Here is a 19,763-nt window from a genome sequence, read left to right as displayed (position 1 = left end):
TGCAGCAAGCATGGGCCACAGTTCCTCAGGAAGCGATCCAGGGCCTTATTGACTCCATGCCTCGACGAACTCATTAATGTATTGCAGCTCGTGGTGGGCACATCCTGTATTGATTGTTGTCCAAACTTGCAGTCAGAGGGACCTGAAAGTGCAATCTTCGAATCACAACCGAACACTCGTCCTGCATGTTCAATTGCAGCAATGTAGCACCACTCCTTCTGGGTGTTGCAATTTCGATTTTCTTCAGTGTAGCATCACTCCAGAGGCTTGTGGCAAACATTTCCATTTTCTTACTTCAAACGGCATCGTCTAACCTATGTTTACCGCACACGTGTTATGAAAACATATTTCAAGCTCCCTATAGAATAGTGATAAACTTTTCACTACAAATTTACACGTGAACAGCCTTTCTGAAATTTAACAAGACACGAAAGTACAGGACCAAAACCTTTGAAATTAGTTAATCACATTCTTATTTTATTTCAGTATACAATATTAAAATTAAGCAATTTCTAAGGAGTTAACAACGGCTGTCATTGCACTTATTATGAAAACATATTCTTCTGATATTTGTTTACACCATTCGGAGTTGTGAGGAGAACTCTGGCTTGCTCAAGATCGACTCCCCCAGATTAATATAGGAATTTTCACAGGGCATAACGTCATTAAAACGGGGGTTCTCGTCTACTGTATTACAGCAGCTGCGGTTGTATGTGTATCTGAGCCAGACATCTCACTTTAGCCCTAAGGGCCTGTGCTACAAATTCCTCTTCAGCCTTTAATCATACTTAGCAAGCTTTTTTTCATAGCTTTTTAACATCCCATAACCAAAATGAATAGAAATAAATATTTGAGAATTCAACATTTCATTGGCGCTAAATGTGGGTTTTGCCTTATTGTGAATTATATTAACCCATATGTGCCTGTCGACGTTAATATCTGAATATTGTTGATCTTGTATCGGTAAACTGGAAGAATATTTTTGAGGTGCATTGTTTGATACTTACTGCATGGCACGAAAACAAGAAAAACTCAGTTTCGAGCCTTATCACGTGGCTGCGTATGAAATATCATTCCGTATACACTCGAGAGGATGACGCTTCCGTCACGGTGAGTAATATTTTCTTATAATATTGTTACAATTGTAGGTAAGATCGGACTGTTGTGTTAAAAGTAATAACGAAATATGCCTTTAACAGACTTTGAATTCATTTATGGCTGATTTATAGTTGCTTTTGTCTAGCAGAGCACAAAAGTTCCACGTCGACATATGTCGACAGTGGGCGCGAATGGGACTGCCTCATTACCGATTAGAATTTTAATTTATTCTTCTCAGATTTACCGTCGAGCAGATCGGAATCATCGTGGAGGAATCACAAGACATCCTAAATGCTAATATATACATAGAACCACCTGAAAATGCTTTTCATAGTGACGGTGGTAGCAATGATGATGAGTCATGTGGAGATATAAACAGACTCTCTGGTATTCAACTCCAGGCTGATGTTGAACTAGTGTGTACAAAAATAAGTGAACTTTACCGTTTGACCCCAAAGGGCAAAGAGGAAAATTTAGACCTCGGCTTCACATGGTACATCGTTAGGGCACATATCCGATCTTGTGCCGCTACGCATCCTAACGCAGGAAGGCCGAGTACGAAAGTATCTTCACGAGAGTTGCAAGAAGTGGGTTTCGATGGGGTATCTCACTACCTCGAAACAAGCAGAAGCAAGTGCGGTGTACTCAGTGTGGTAAAGCTGCCAGGAAACAGTGCAAAAAAATGTAACGTTGGCTGCCGCGTCCTTTGCTTCGAGGCATTTCACTCGCGCTAAGCAGACTGGATGACGAACATCAGAGTGTAACCTCCAAACACAGACTAAACTGCTGTGAAGTTCTACTCGTATTTTCAGGGTGATCATACTTGCTCTAAATCTGGTACTGTGTGTAACAAGTACTACAAACATATGAATATTGTCCTTTTGTTTTGAGTCTTATATTTTGTAATATTTTGTGCTTATTCAACACTTCTGTGACTAATATTTACTAAGTGATTAATTATTCTACTCATATGAACTTAAAACGTGAAGAAAAGTTCCTTTATTTAGCACGTCTTTTACCCTACCCGTCCATGCTCACTGTCGATATGGCAAATCTCCGCGAAAATATGTTAATAAAACCTAAAATCATCATAACCCTTTCATTTAGGTTACGAACAACTGTACTTACGAAATACATCGCAATATTTCACAGAAAAGTAATTTGGGCAGATATGGGTTAAATAGAATATAAAAATTGCACTGCTCTTATAAAATAATTTTGGGGACTTTAAATTTCTTGCGTTAAATGCGGGTTTACGTTAAATCGGGGTTATACTGTATTATTATTTACATATTTTACGCCCACATTGGAGCACTTACATCAATACATTTGAATTAATTTCTTTTTTTTTCTTCTCCCAGAACTTTCTCATCCTCTCCGACCTGGAAGCCCTTCGTGTTCGATATAGTATATTGTTTCTGTTAAACTGTTTTTAGTTTGAGACTTATGCTTTTGTTCTTCAAAATCCTCTTATCTTTTCTGTCTCTGATTTGTTGCCGAGTTATACCCAATTCTTCTAAATCATCCTCAACTTCTTTGAACCAATTATTATTGATTTTTTTTAAAGTAATCAAATAGTTGTTTCAATATCCTGGTGTCTGGTCATCTTGATATGTGAGAGAAAAAGGAAATTCTTCTTTTACGCATTGTAGATATTGATTCACATTCACGATAGACAATGTTGTTAGGCAACAGTCTCCACTGTCCATCAACTTGGTGTTTTTTATAAATAATTGTTCTAAGAATTCTTATATCAGTTTTCTGTAATTTGTCTGTTGTAGATTTTACATTTAATATGAATAAAGTTTCACTAGCATACGTTGCCTCTGGTTTAACTATGGAATTATAGTGTTTTAGCTTAGCATTTATCGAAAGAGTTTTTTTTTTAATAGGTTGGCCGGGTAAGTCTTTGTGCTTGTTTAAATTTAGTTGTTCTGTGTTCTATTGCTTCTTTTTCATTAGTGTTCCATGTTATTATTTCCCCAAGATATTTGAATTTCTGAACAATTTATTACTGTTCAGTTGAATAACTGGTAAATCAATTTTAAAAGTTGGCATCATTTCTGTTTTTTTTCAAATGAAATTTGTAATCCAATTTTTTTTTTGCTATAATTTCTAGTTGTTCAATTTGAAATTTAGCCTCTTCTATTGTATTTGCAAGTAATGCTAAATCGTCCGCAAAAGCAAGGCAGTTGAGTTTAATACTTCTACTGATCTTGATAGTTGGTTGCCATTTCTTGTTCCATTCACGCATAACCTTCTCCAATGCACAATTAAATAACAATGGTGAAAGTCCATGTCCTTGTCGAAGTCCAGTTCTTATAGTGAATGATTCTGATAACTCACCTCTAAATTTAACTTTTGCCTTTGTATTTTTAAAAGTCATACTAATGAGGTTAACAAGTTTTTGGTGTAAGCCAAATTCTTTAAGGCTTTTTAATAATGACTCACGATGAATACTGTCGTATGCTTTTTTAAAATCTACAAATGTGATTACTAGACCCTTACTTCGAACTCTTTGGTGCTCCGTTATCCATTTTAAACTAATGATTTGATCTGGACAGCTTCTACCTGTATAAATGGTCCGTTATTGGACATTCGGGACAATTATTTCAGATTCCCTATGGGAATCAACATCTATATCAGCTTCTACCTGGTCGAAATCCTCCCTGATATTCTCAAAGTTCTTGGATTCTTGTGTATATATTCTTGGATAGAATCTTGTACGTAATATCAAGCAAGGATATCCCCCGATAATTATTTGGATCGAAACGATCACCTTTCTTATGCAACGGGATGGATTATCGCTGTATTCCATTCCTCGGGAAGCTTCTCCGTGTCCCAAAAATCAATGATGTATTTATGTAGGTTTTGAATAGTCTGATCATTAGCATTCTTTTGATTCTCTCCTGCTGCTTTGTAGTTTTTAAGTGCATTAATTGTAAACTGGTGGTATAATCTTTTGTAATGGAGTTTTATTTTTTGGGTTAGGGTCAAATTCTAAATGTTCCACAGGATCCTCACAACTAACTCTCTCTTTAAACTGTTCTGCAAGGATGTTAGCATTATCTTAATTATTGTGTGCCATTTTTCCATTTTTATTTCTTAACATAAGTGTGGGAGGGGCAAACTTAGATTGATATTGCTTGAATGTTTTGTAATAGTCTCTTGTTTTATGACAACTGAATGTTTCCTCTATAGTGCTAAACATTTCCTTTTGATAATTTCTTTTAATTGTCCTAATTTCTTTAGCTGTTTGTCTTCTGGCATTAATTAGTTCTTCTCGAGATTTTTCTGTTTTTCTCTGTTGATCATTTAACCATGCCTTGTGCCTTGCTTGAATTGCTTTGTCACATTCCCTATTTTAAGTTTGTTGATCATAGTCTCTAATTTGTCATTTAAAAGTATTTTGGATCTTTCTAAATATATTTTATTATTTACTAAGTAACTGGGATCATAGTTTCTCCATGCTTTGAGAGGATTACGTTTGTGTTCCCTTGATTTTTATTTTTGAGATATAATGATCCGAGTCAATGTCTATCCCACGGAGGACTCTGACATTATAAATTTCTTTATGATAATCTTTATCCATAGCAACAGGATCAATCTGAAACTCTCCCAATTTTACGTTAGGGTATTTCCATGTCGTAAGTTTATATGGTCGCCTCATGAATCTGGTGGTTTCCAAAATGAGTCCATGATCTGCACAAAGTTCAATTAATCTTTGGCCATTTTTGTTCGTTAATGTATGAGCTGGCCATTTTCCTACAACTGTGCGATATTTCTTTTCTCTGCCTATTTTAGCACTGAAATCTCAAAGTAAGATTTTTATATGCTCATCAGGGATCTTCGATAATATATAATCAAAGTTCTTCCCAAAAGTTTTCAACTCCTTCTCTATCTCTCTTGTTTTTGTCATTTGTTGGTGCATGCACATTTATTAACGTATAAGTTTTATTCCCTACTTTAACTGTTAGAAGTGCGATCATCGAATAGTTTGAAGAGAAATCTTCAATTGAGGCTATTATGCTACTATGAACAAGAAAACCTACATCAAATTGGGGGAAATTCTTCATTACTCTTTGTCCTGGAGGTCCTTTGTAGAGACGATAACCTCCTGATTCAATTGCGTCCTGGTCTGTGTTCCGAAGTTCTTGTAAAGCCATTATACTGTATATTGTATAAAATCGTTAAATTTTCAATTGCTAATATATGGTATTCAAACTCAACAATCACAAACATACTTTATTGTCCATTCTATTATTGATGAATAATGTAATGTGTCTTCTTCCCTGCACGTAGGCGGGTTTGCCTTTGCTGATCTTTTCTACCTCCCGAGTCGTACCTACAACTAGTGTGACACATCTCCAGGTGCTTAACTTTAATCTCGTTCTCTGTCAAGATTGAACTCTTTCACACCTGTCAGAATATTGTATCAAATATTCCGCAGCGCACCAGCCTAGCCGTGTCAATCTCCAGGATTAATATGAGACTACAGAACATCATACCGTACTTTTTACCAAGTCAATGTAAAGCAAGGAAAGCTAGTTGTAACAACCCGACCGGGAGTAAAGCTTCTGCTCACAAAAGATAAGTTAGATTCGACATGGCGGATGACGTTCTACACAAGGCTGTCAATTTATAAAACTAAGTCCAGCTAGTGAGAACAGCGCTGGATTGGTCAAGCCTAGCTAATGAGAAGAACACTGGTCTGAGGGCATCACAATTTCAAAAGGCACAGTTTTCTAATTTCTAGCTCGGTGTCAGATAAGTGAACTTCTCTCCGTGACAGCTGATCCAAATCAGAGAAAAGCAACACACGTGTTTCACGTGTAAGAAGTAAATATAGAAAATCTGGCAGTTGGTGAGTGAGTGAAGTTTGACTTGTGTGTGGTAGCCAGTAGAACATAATAATTCTGTGTGTAACTGTTTATTGAATGCTGCTTGTATACGAACCTCACAAACATGTTTTCGGTCCCGAAAAAGCAGAAACTTAACAAAGGTAGCGACCAAATTCATCAAGCACAGTGAACAAGGGAATTCAGAGTGACAAACAGAAGCAATAAAGCTGTGTGAGGCAAGTGTTTGAAAACAGTTGTATTCCGCACATTTAATGTAGAGTGCCATTTCGAGACTAATCACTCAGATGTTCGCTGAATGCCAAATGAAAAAAGAAAAGAGCTTGTTCCACAAAAAAGTATAATACACAAAACAAACCGGTTGCTTTGTATCATCTTTCAGACCAAGGAATATCAGTGTGGCTGTTCCCATCCGTCTCACTGCTTATTACAGCATGGGGAACCGCTATCTGACGGTCAGTTCTTGAAAGTGACATTCTTATTGATGACCGACACATTATTTGAAGACTTTCCTAACAAATAATTACAATTAAATAAATGCCAGCCAACAGAAATACTGTCAAGGGTAGAATAATAAGAACGAGTGAAAGGGTTTCACAGCAATTGAAAGCTGATTATGATAACTCCCAGACGAATTCAGTATGTCTTGATGAAAGCACAGATGTGACCTTACAAGAAAGGGCAGCTGTTTGTCAATTTCCTTACGGAAATGTCATGAGAGAGGAATTAAATTGCTGAGCTTACGAACTATGACAACGGATACATACTGAAGGAAGCGAAGCAAGGATTTGTATTAAAAATGGGGTTTGATTTACAGAATATTGTAGACTATCTGTAACAACTAATGCTCCCTCAAGTGTGGTGGATATTCATGAAGGGTTTGTGAAATGTCTTACAGAAAAAGCAAAACACCCTATCTTACAGTTCCATGGTACGTTACACCAGGAAGCCCTATGCGTGAAAGAACGTACGCAGTCATTTAAAACAGTACTCTCGGTGGTAACTAAAATTGTGAACTTCATACCTGCACGTGCTCTAAACAATCGCCAGTTCTTGAAAATGTTTAACGAAGTGGAATCTCACTGTGGTGTACTTTTTTTTTTGTTGATAAGTTGCTTTACATTGCACTGACACAGACAGGTTTTATGGCGACGATGCGATGGGAAAGGGCTAGGAGTTGGAGGAAGCGACCGTGGACTTATGTAAGGTACAGCCCCAGCATTTGCCTGGTGTGAAAAAGGGAAACCACGGAAAACCATTTTCAGGGCTGCCGACAGTGGGGCTCGAACCTACTATCTCCCGGATGCAAGCTCACAGCTGCGCGCTTCTAACCGCACAACTTGCCCGGTGGTGTACTTGTAAGGTACAGTAATGTTCATTGGCTAAGTCGTGGGCAAGTACTCCAGAGGCTTGTCGAGCTCTTGGATGAAGTTCGCTTCTTCATAATAGAAAAGCACGAAGAATTCCCAGAACTCACGGACCCTACTTGGTTGTGTGATTGAATGTTTCTCCGTGACTTTACAGTAGTATACAATGATATAAGGAACTGAAGTAAAGGGACATACTGCAGATAGATTGTTTGAGATCAAATCACTCCAGAGAAAACTTTGAAGTATTCATTAGGGATGCTGAAACAAAGAACTTTAAGTACCTACTTTCCTTCACTTAATGTACAACTTGAACTGATGTCAAATTCTGCAGATCAATTAATTTCTGAAGACCCGAAAAGTATTTGGAAGAAGTATGTGGACGTGTCACAAAATTCAAAACAAGTAATTTCCATGAGACTTTCCCAAATTCGAGATTTAACCCATTCGCCTCACATTTAAATACCATAGGAGTTCACTAAGAAATCGCATTTAAATACCGCTCTACGGCCGTCGTCATCATACTATTATTTAGAAAATCATACAAAACCAACCAGTATATATTCCTTTCTGAAAATTTGCATGCATGATAACGAAGTAATAAACTTACCAATGCCGCTATTTTAGTACGTCTGCTGGGTGTGGTACATGCAAGCACAGAAATGGTGTCCCGACGTAAACAATCAACACTGCCCCACTCCAGTACTGAAAGGTGAGGGAGTGAAGGGGTAGTGTCGAAGGCCACTCCTGTACCGAAAAAGAGGGGAGGGAGTGAACGGGTAGTGCTGAAGGCACAGTGTGTGTATTGCTATACATCCACCACCGTGCCCATTTTAGTCACAACAGTCTTGTAGCGGGCTCTCTACCTGCAGCAATGCGTTAAGCGTGGAGATGGGGGTATACCATGCTTTGTTTATACCGGGACACCATTTCCGTGCTCGCATGTACACCTCAAAACATTCTTCTAAGTGAAGAGCACACTTTTTGCACTGCCAGCAACATTCGCTTCTTTTACCCCGGCTGTAGCACACAACACACCTTCGTGTGACTTTTGATTTCTTCTCAGTAGGGGGAATACACATGGGAAAAAGGGCCCATGATTTGGCTTGTAATCTGGTTGGGGTGGTGCTCGCTGAAGGTCGACCTCGAACCGAGTACTCTGGCAACTGAACAGTCTCTAGTAGCTGCTGTGCAATGCTAGTTCGGAAGTCCGTGTAGCTCGTCTTTCTGTTAGCAGCGATCTTGTGATACACAGTGAAGGAATTGAAAATACACATATCTAGGAGGTAAAAGAATATTTTCCTATACCCTTTCACTGTGCGTCGCATCACGGGGAACAGAGCTGTAACCTGATCCTGAAGGTCAACACCACCCATCCCCTTCTGATATTCAAGGCCACACTTGGGCTTTATCACTTCTTCCCTCGGGGTTTGTCCTCTCTTTCGTCTGAGTTTGTCTGTCCCTGTCATGTCAGCTGATTTGTGTTTAGTGCTGAGAAAGCAAACATCCTTGTTATCTTTCCACTTCATACACAATATACTGTTGGCAGCCCACGTCTCATACTCTCCACGTTTTAGTTTCGTCTTACTGATATCGCGAGGCATGTCTTTTTGGTTCTGTCTAACAGTTCCAATTACATTCATCTGCTTGTCGTGTAGCCTTTTGAATAAATCTGGGGAAGAATACCAGTTATCTAAAAACAATGATTGTCCTTGGCCTAACAAGTGTTCACACATGTTGAGCACGTTTGTACTTGCAGGCAGACTTTGATCCGTTACATCGTCACCTACATAAATTTTGAAAGACAGACAGTAGCCAGAAATTGATTCACAAATTTTGTAAATTTTTATTCCAAACCTAGAACGTTTAGACCTATTACACTGGACATATGAAAGGCAGCCTCTGAATTTCATTAGACTTTCATCTAGAGCAATGTCTTGTAAAGGTAAATATAATTCTGAAAATTTGGAGGAGAAATGTTGTATTGTAGGCCTAATTTTTCTTAGTTTGTCACTACTATCGACTTGTTCATCGTTCAACAAAATGTAAAAATCGTGAAATTATAATAAATCTTCCCCTGCTCATGGTTTCACGAAAAATAGGAGTGTTTATACACCTGTTTGCACTCCAGTATAACTGTATTCTTGACTTTCGCACTTGTGATAGTATAACGCAAAATATGCCCTAATTTCGTCGGGTGTAGTCTCAAACCATTTGTCATTGTCTTTCAACTTTTTTGTCAGGATTGCTCAACTGTTTTGCTGCATACGAAGTTGTCTCTACAGATATATTGTCAAACAAAGGGTTCATGTATTCACAAAAAACCGAGAGTTCAGATAGTGCCTGCATTTCAAACTTTTTCAATAAGTTTTCACTAATCCCACTGTATTCACTAAACTTATGTATAACAGGTTTATTGTCACTTTTTGTCCAGTTCCAGGCAATCAAGTCAGTCTGTGCCGAGGTACGAGCTCGTTTCGAAAGACTCGGCACACCGTCGTTATTTGCATCACTTTCCGTGTCATCAGAACTATTATACGCATCGCTAGTACTCGAACAAAGTACTTCAGGGTCTATTTCGTCGTCACAAACACCACTGCCTTCAATATCACTCTCTAAAGCACTATCTATTAGCTTTCGTATTCCTTCTTCATCAACACCAGCACATCTGCTTGGCGCCATGATGGCAACTGACAAGAGCGAAATTATATGAAAAAAGATTCTCTTATCTCTTGTTCAGGAAGTAAGAACATGGTAAAAGGGAAAAAACCAAAGCCACATGTGTAAACTTCAGTTCAGAATGAATAAAAGTGGCGTCTGTAGGTTAGTGACTGAACTACATGGATTGATGTACAGCTGTGCATCGCCGCGAGCAGAGCTCGTCATTTGATTCATATGCCACGAATAACTGACGAGCTAGGGTCATCAAATGATGCGATTGTGTTAAAGAAATCTTTGAACTTAATTGCAAAACCTCATATTGCGAAATAAATGACACGTCAATCTTTTTACTGACCATTTACAAATGGAGTTGATAGAATGTCAAAACAGCAGTACGTAGGTGAATAAATCTGTACAACTTGAAGCATGGGTGAAAATCGAGTGTGGTGATGATGGTGAATACTCTCCAGAAGCCAGAGCATATACTTCATCAGTGGGACAGCCTCCCACAAAAGTTCTCGACAATGAAGAAACTTGCTAAAGCATTACTTGTTTTGAGTCATCGTATGCGTACAAACATTTATTTTCTACGATGATCGTTGTGAAGTCAAGAGTTAGAAACCGTCTTGGTTCAGACCTAAGTGACTCTTGTGTGGTACTGGAGACAAGTTATGAAGCTAACATAAAACAAGTTTCACACTAAATGTGAGAACGATATTTCACTTTAAGTCCATTGGCAATATTAGTATTTTTGATTGTTATATCTAATAATATTTAACGACGAAGTGTGTTACAATGCAAGCTTATTCTACGTACTATTTTTTACATATTAGGAATTCTCAAATCTTACATACTTAAAAGTGTATTTTTTATGTATTTGAAATATATAACCACAGAACATGCAATCAAATGTAGTAACAAGATATATATCAAATAAATAAATGACATGTTATTAACCTTTTCACTGCCGAGTTTTAATGACCAGCCGAGCCCTGTAGGCAGTTTTTTTTAAGGAAGAAGCACTTTGACAGATACATATTTACTGATACTATTAATGGAATGCGTATCGTCCCCTTAGCCCTACAGCCCAATACGATGTCGGGGATGAAGTGAGATTATATTTTACACCTTATATTACGACCGGATGCCCTTCCCGACGCAAACCTCAGTTGAGAAGGTAATGAATATGAAATGATGATGGTGAATGAAACTGGGTACAGAAATGGAAGTAATCGGCTGTGGCTTATGAATAGGAACTGTCCCAGCATTTATTTGGGAGTGCAAAAGGGAAACCACAAAGAAAATCTCAAGAGAGCTGACGATGAGGTTCGAACCCACTCGCCTGCCGAGTGCAGAGCTTGGCTCCATAGCCATAGCATGTTAATACGCGCGGCTACCCCGCTCGGTGATATTACTGATATATAAAATTCTTTATCCAAGAACTGGTAATATCAAAATCATTTACATTTGGGGAAAAAATAATTTATCTCAGGAAGGGGTGACAATTCCGCATGAGACTCATCATTACTACTCGCACTTTCTTGCAATTTATTATCGTCACTTAAATATTTTCCACCTTCATTATCAAAATATAGCACTCCAGCTTCACTATTTACGAGGAAACATTCAATTTCTTCGTCAACAAGAGGATGGGTACACGTTAAGCGGGAAAGATGTTCCACTCCAACGAAGTTGAAATAACACCAGGTCGCTTTCAAAACACGTGAAATGGAGTGGTATATCTGCAGTATAGAACTTCTTTGAGCATTTCCATGGAATCTCAAAGCATTACATTATATCGCGTTCATTTGCGAGATCGCTGAAGTACACACGGCACCAAAACGTATATATACGGGTTTGGCGGCTGTGGCATGGCATTCAAAACGTATATATACGGGTTTGGCAGTGATTGGGTTAAACATAATTGGGAATTCAGAAAGGAAGTCTGAGGTGGGGGGTTATAGCCATTCCGTAAAGGAAACCAACAAATGGCACAGTAAACAGTCGAGAATAATAAACCAAGACAAAGTGGCACACTAGCTAGAAAAGGTTTGCCATTGCTGGTCTATGCTGGATGTCAACTTGTAGGGATGGGCTGATGGGTCTCTAGCAAGCAATAAAGGAAGAATCTCTCCCATAAGCTACTATAGGTATTATTTCACGTTATTTTTATATGCTTTTTCACCTGTTAAGGCTGAAAGAAAGTACCGTCCAGCTGAGAAATGTAGAGTTTGAAATCTGCAGCACAGGAAAAATTTGTACAGTAGTAGCAAACCTCGAAAAAAGTTAATATAACTGAATGGTTTAAGAAATATGAACTAGTCGCAAACATAGAAGATTTCTTGGTGTTACAACAGTGCGGGATTAATGTATTTTACAATTATATTTATGCAGTTAGAAGTCCATTATACTTGGTGATATGGATCATCAGTTTTTTCACTATTCACCATGTGATGGATATTTGAGGTTCTGTTGAAGTTTGGTCAAAACCTACATTCAATGCTCAGGAAAGGACGATGTGAACTTTCAGCCAAATATTTTCCAAGAGAACCTGCGGAGCATCCGCACAGCATTATGCAGTTGCCCTCCTCCCACCTCTCTCCCTTGCAGCATGTTTCAAATTACCCGATGAAGGTAGTACTTACCTTACTCAAGAGAAAAATCTCTAATCAGGCTGATTTTGAAGCCGCAGATGGAAAGAAAGGATCAGGGGAAACATCACAATGTTAACAGAGGGAATGTTTACAAAAAAGGTGTATGTGGTGCTGGTCGTATTCTTCGTCAGCCTCTTGATCCTGCCTCAATGTTTGTTAGTGGCACAACACTGCACTAAAACGCTGAAGGTATTGATGATGCAAGGATTGGGAAGACATACATTCGGGTGAAAGCGGCCATGGCCTTAGGTAAGCCAAAGCATAAGGATTTGCCTCGAATGAAAATGGGAAACCATGAAAAACCACCTCCAGCAATACTGCTGGTGACATGCGAACCCACCATCATCCAAAGAAAAAGCTGACCATTACAGATCTTATGGTGACGATGGTATAGGAAAGGGCTAAAAGTGGGAAGGAAGTGACTGTGGCCTTAAGGTACAACGCCAGCATTTACCTTGTGTGAAAATGGGAATCCATGAAAAACCATCTTCAGGGCCGCCGACAGTAGTGGGGTTCGAACCCATTAACTCTCGAATGCAAGCTCACAGCTGCACTACCCTAACAGCACAGCCAACTCGCTTGGTGGAAGGTTTCTTCTCCAACATGTTTTTTCAGCAGTAAAACGACAATGAGCGATTATACATATCCACATGTAACATTTATTATTTCAAAAACTTTACAATTTTACTGATATCCATAGGAATTGATGACCTTAGTGAAGGGCGCTACTTGTTTCTGCACCTTCTCACTGGCTTGACGGGTGATTTTCTGCAAAGAAAGAAAAGAACATCAGTGTACCTAGTAACTCTATAACGCTGAACACGTAGAGAAGCCCCACTTCTTTTCTCATCAAGCAAAAGTGATACCTGGTATGTTTTAAATCCACTCTACCCTCAAACGACTCTGGTCTAAGGAAAAAACAACTTAAAAATTTACCCAGAACATTCAGAAACAGTGCTATTAGTTCATAGTAAAAAAATATAGAAAGCTACTGAAACAGAAGAAAAATATTATCATACTCCATAAACCATCCCAGATACACTATCAGCTTTATCTATGCCCAGTTCACGAGTTAATTTTCAAACTACCATATTTACTTGCATGATTTGTAACCTACACAGGCCGCCCGGAACGTTCAGCGGCACTTGTGCACATATGGCCAGTCCGAAAATTTTGAAACCACTTATAAACTGTTCTAATCGAAGGTGAAGAGTCACCATGATGTTTATCAAGCTTCTCTTTAGTCTCCTGAGGCGTTCTGCCTTTCATAAAGTAATGTTTAATCACCACACGAAATTCTTTTTCGACCATTTCTTGAAAATAGCTCGACTTCCTAGATTCACACGATTGCCAAACACAAAGAAATAAACCAATATGGCTGAAACTTGGCGCGCGTTCATTCAAGAGATGCTACTAACTAAACATAACCTCGATACGCGCTGGTGGTGCCATCTCTCGGACTTTGCACAGACTTTTCAAACCACTTCCGTATTGAGAGACCTGCCATAAAATAAGTGTGATGTAGTATTCTTGGGACAAACTCTCAGTACGGAAAAAAATTATCATGAAGAGTATTAACACTGGGATATCTAATATGCTATGTGGTGCAATGTATAGGTACAAATTACAATGACTCTGTTAACGAAAATTCATTGTCAAAGAGTGTGACCAGAGAAGAATGTTTAATAATCCACTTCCCTGAAATAAAAAACTTCTACTAACATCTGTTTTTATCTTTAGATAGGGTAGATATAGTTTACACTGTACCTACCCGCGGATACATGACGTAAAATGCCCCCATGTCGGAAAAAAGAAAAATTTAGGGTTTCTAAATCCCCGTTAGAAAGTTTTTATTTGCATACCATATCTGAAGTACTTATTTGATTATTGTTTGGTTGAAGGAGCTATACCAGAAGAATGGAGAGTTGCTGTAGTGGCCCCTGTGTATAAAGGAAAGGGTGATCGACAAAGCTGAAAATTATGGGCCAGTAAGTTTGAGATGCGTTGCATGTAAGCGTTGGGAAGGCATTCTTTCTGATTATATTAGACATGTTTGCGAAATTAATAACTGGTTCGATAGAAGGCAGTTCGGTTTTAGGAAAGGTTATTCCACTGAAGCTCAACTTGTAGGATTGCAGCAAGATATAGCAGATATCTTGGATTCTGTAGGTCAAATGGACTGTATAGCAATTGACCTGTCTAAAGCATTTGATAGGGTGGATCATGGGAGACTACTGGCAAAAATGAGTGCAATTGGACTAGGCAAAAGTGACTGAATGGGTTGCTATATTTCTAGAAAATAGATCTCTGAGAAGTCGAGCAGGCGAAGCTTTATCTGACCCTGTAATTAATTAAGAGGGGAATTCCTCAAGGCAGTATTATTGGACCTTAAAGTTTTAGTGGCTCAAAAAAGTATTGGTCTGTCGAGATATGCTACATGTGAGGACAAGGAATCGAATGGAATGATGATAAAAATTGACATGTACTAGAATCCTTGATTGCTTATCATCTTGTGCAACATGTGCATTGTCTCTTGGTGGTACTTTGGTGATGGTAGTGCTCAGCAGGTTGTAGAATTGGTCTTGTGCTTCTTCATCAGCATCCAAGGTGGGAGCATATGTGGAGATGAGTGTCATAGATTTGGCTCCAGAGAGTGGGATTCGGAGAGTCGTCATTCTTTCACCGACAGCGGTTGAAGTTAGGTGATAATCATTCACCAATGTGGTCTTCACAGCGAAACCCACACCATGAATGCGGTGTTCTCCCTCATCTTTTCCCGTCCAGAAGATTGTGTGGCCTGAGCTGAAATCTGTAAGTTTAAGTTTGCTGAACAGTCTGGTTTCACTTAAGGAAGCAATATCAATGTTCATTCGTCCAAGCTCATGGGTGACAAGCGCTGTTCTTCTCTCAGGTCTGTTATCTTTCAAATCAAATAGGGTTCGAACATTCCAGGTTACTATAATCAAAGTTTTGGTGATCTTCGTTTTTCGACCGCATAAAGGGTGACCCGCTGGGTGCGGCCTCCCAGTCGGCTGAGAGTGTGACTACCGAAGTTTAGCCCACATTTTCTAGGGCCTTCCCCCATTGAGTGGGCAGTGGTGATCCTGAATAGGCCTGCCCAAACACAGACGCAGGACCGATCACACATCTGCTTCAAACGCGCAGGTCCGAACTAGAGGTTTCCAGTTTCACCCGAAAACCTGCCTCCAACATCCTTATCCCATCGCCGTTGGACTTGAGCTGAAGGGAGTGACAACAGGAAAAAGCGCCACAAGCGGGATTTTGTTTAAGGTGGATCGCAGCTTGCAAGGAAGTGACCCACACACTATGATCTCGGAACTATACCCTGCGGCAAAAATCAAATGCGACATGCAGGTTCTAGTGCCAAGACTGCAACGGACTGACGCGACTTGAAATACCATTGAGTTGCGTCTTCACAGCCAGTCTGTCTGGCACGACCTCATCCGCCTCCACGACCGATGGGAACCACAAAAAGGAGGTTCCTCCGTCCATTTTGCCGTTGGGCCAAAGACACAGATGATAGGTTCCAGTGTCATTTCCTACACTGAGGGGACCATCACCCCACCCAAAGGGGTTCATCCACCCGAAGCCATTGGCCCCTATGGGGGTCAAGTTATTTACTGCCGTTCGACACTCGGCGTTAGCCGTTTTTACAGCTGATTGCGAAGCCAGCTAACCCTCCTCCTTTCCCATTACGGACTTGGGACTGGACAATGGTGGAGTTGGTTTTCCTGTATTTAAAAATGATACAAAATGAAGCATATCATATTTTTCTCAAGTATAACTCTGTTAACTTTTGTAATCACAAAATGCACCCCCCTCCCCCCCCTCAAGGAAATTATGCAAGCAAATAGGGTTTGTGAAATGCCTTTTGCGGCTCGATCCAACAACTACTACTCATGCCATACGGGTTCTTGCTGAGTATTGAATCTTTTATCTTGAAGACAGCTGACCTCTGACGAAAGACTTAAATATCGCATATGAAGTAATTGTCCCAAAATTTATACAATATACACAAAATAGAAAGTTTGGAAATGTTTTAAAGAGCACAACACAACGATACAGTAATATGGCATTAACCTAAGTTTCAGCCGCAACCTCAGAACATAAAGATGGATTCATCTGCTCAGCTTGAATATATTCAACACACTGTATGCCAATTCAGGCGCAAATTACCATAACCATCATTGCAGATGCAAATCCTAAACGCCTTGTTTGGTGTGTGGCTTTACTGTTATTTTGGTACACCTGGCATTTAATTTAAATGGTAGTAAACTTCTGTCCTATCCCTAGACACAACTTTTTAGAGGTACACCCACAATGAAGTAGAGCTGCATGTACCGCTCCGAACCACACAAGTGCGAATCTCTGGCAGTACCCGAAATCAAACCTGGACCTCTTGAGGAACGCAGCTAACAATGCTAACTGCATACCTGCCAACTTTGCAAAACAAAAAATCAGGAGATTTTGATATGAAAATCAGGAGATACAATTAGTCAAAACTGCTTCTTCTACATGTCTTGCACAATACATGAGGTATATATTATAACACTTATTGTCTCAAAATCAGACTTGTTATACGAGGCTACAAGGCTAAAATGAACATCTCAATTCCCTTACATGAAGTATGCGAGTGACATGATCGGTCTAATAAGCCTTCCGAAAATAGCATGAACTCAGGCTCAACACATGTGAATCAGCCATACACGTAGATCTCATTACTCAGCAAATGCACAGATAAATATAATACATCAGGCGCCCACGAGATTATGCGAAGTGCTATTTTTAACAAGTAATAAATTAAAATTCAGCAGAATTGTCTCAAAATGGCTCCTAAAATATAGAAAAGTCACTCTGAAATTCTGTCACTAAATTACTAAAAAAGGCCAAATCTAGCGACTATAGCTTATTTAAGAGATAAGAATTTCATATTGTTCTGTATAGAAGCGAGTTCACTAGTAGGTTAAAAGAAAGTAAGAAATGTAAGTTTACATTCCTTTTATAATTAAAATTGGTACTGGTTTCGACCAGTATTTTTGGTTACCACAAATAAGTGTAAAACAATGCACAGATAAATTGCGAAGGATAAAGAATTCAGTAGGTTGCCGTTAGTGAAGCACTAAAATCTTTAGGGAGTATTGTGTGTTGAAATATAGTCAATCACAAATAAGACGCACAGGTAAAAATATGAAGTTTAGATGATACTGTCAGATGCAGTCCAAAATCGAATAGGTATTTATCAGTTGCAGTTTATAAGGCACTGTATAATTTTAAGAATAAGCACTGCTGATCCAGGAACTTGCTCCGTGGTACATGTGCGTATTTGAACGCTGACTTCTTCATAATTTTTGGATCTATTGACGGGCAGTGCGAGCCTCTATAATTATACAGTGCCTCAAACTGCAATTGAACTCTTCAAGAATTTGCTCCGTACTACATTTGGATACGTATTTGATTCTGGACTTCTTCCCATACAGTGCTCTCTTAACACTTACGTCTTACTAAAGTTCTTGATCCATGACTTCTTCATGATTGGCACGCAGAGCTGATCCTCAAAATTATACAGTGCCTTATAAACTGCAACTGATAAATACCTACAGTATTTGATTTTAGACTTTTTTAATAACATTGTGTTATAGTGCTTCATAAACTGCATCGGACAGCATCATATCATATTTTTACCTGTGCATCTTATTAGTGATTGACTATATTTCAACACACAGTACTCCCTAAAGATTTCAGTGCTTCACGAACAGCAACCTACAGAATTTTTTATACTTCGCAATTTATTTATCTGTGCATTGTTTTACACTTATTTGTGATCGGCTGATGACAAAAATACTGGTCGAAACCGGTACCGTTTTAGTTAAAAAGGAATGTATACTTACATTTATTTTAATGTTGTTGAAGGTAGAACCATTTTATACTTTCTTTTAACTTATTTGTACCGTAGAACCTCGATAATTCAAAATCCCGCTTAATTCGAAGCAGCTCTCATTCCCGGAAAAATGAGATACGGTTTTGCATGTTATTTTAATTGTTTAATTCGAAATATGGATCATTCATAATTCGAAGTACAATGTCGGCCCCATTACCAAATTTCAGACTTTTAATTCAAAACTGCCTTTACATTTTAAAACAATAGTATGTTACAGAGTAATTTAAACTCAACATTTATCCGCGTCATGACAGAACGTGTGTTCCGGAACGTGGAGGAGTAGCTTTCCGAACTTACACCCACTTCAGTGTGTCTACAGTGTGCTTCATAATTACCAAGTTGAATGAAATCTGAATTATTTTGTATTCAACCTTGTAAGGAACGCCGTAATATCACGCAAACACTGTCGATGCCAACAGTTGACGAAAAAGCGTGGCTCATATAATCAATTCGTAGGCACCGAACAATATGGTCATTGCGAGTGATAAATATCATTGTTAGTCCGTATTGAAGATACTGAATGTAGGATGATAAAGGGGTTATTGTATCACCTATTCAATACATTATAATACTATAATACATTACAATACATTATCATGTATTGAATAGGTGACACAAACCCTTTAGCATCCTACAATATCGTCATTGCCGATGAAACTGAATTGCTTTCTTTTAATGCAGAGACCAAACGGTCTTATGGTTTCCAAGGAGAAAGAATCGTACAAGGATGGGGGTCATTGTACTGTGTTGCAGTGCACACGGAAGCGAGAAACTTTATTCCCCGCCGTAGGAAAGTTTGATAAGCCACAATGTTTTAAGGGCGTCTGGCACTTTCCGTGCAAGTACATTACATCTAAAAATGCAAACAGTAACCCAAAAAATAATGCATTTGCACAGGGGAACCAGCATAATTTATCCAAGTGCATTATTTGAACAATGTAAATGCACCTTGCTGGATACAATTCAGAAATAGCTTTTTCCACGGCATTTGAAAGGTGACTGCATGCATTAATGGGTCTTAGAATACTTTGTGACAAGGCAAGTATTTACATTTCTGAAGTACGAGTGAAGTGCCATGGCGGGAAATCGCACAAGGATAGAGTCATAGGAAAGTTTGATTAGCCAAGATGTTTTAAGGGCATCAGGTACTTTCTGTGTAAGTACA

General features: G+C 38.9%; 1 protein-coding gene across 1 annotated transcript in view; it reads right to left on the bottom strand.

Annotated features, from left to right (window-relative positions):
• Positions 1-13,270: 13,270 nt before the first annotated feature.
• RpL13A (ribosomal protein L13A) overlaps positions 13,271-19,763 on the bottom strand; it is a 44,922-nt gene continuing 38,429 nt past the window's right edge. The window contains exon 6 of the mRNA XM_067156939.2: positions 13,271-13,407. Within this exon, the coding sequence (XP_067013040.1) occupies positions 13,324-13,407 (84 nt within the window). The 3' untranslated portion in view covers positions 13,271-13,323. The remainder of the gene's footprint in view (positions 13,408-19,763) is intronic.

This window comes from Anabrus simplex, chromosome 13 (genome assembly GCF_040414725.1).
Source record: "Anabrus simplex isolate iqAnaSimp1 chromosome 13, ASM4041472v1, whole genome shotgun sequence".
NCBI lineage: Eukaryota > Metazoa > Arthropoda > Insecta > Orthoptera > Tettigoniidae > Anabrus > Anabrus simplex.
This window is presented reverse-complemented; position numbering and strand designations above follow the sequence as displayed.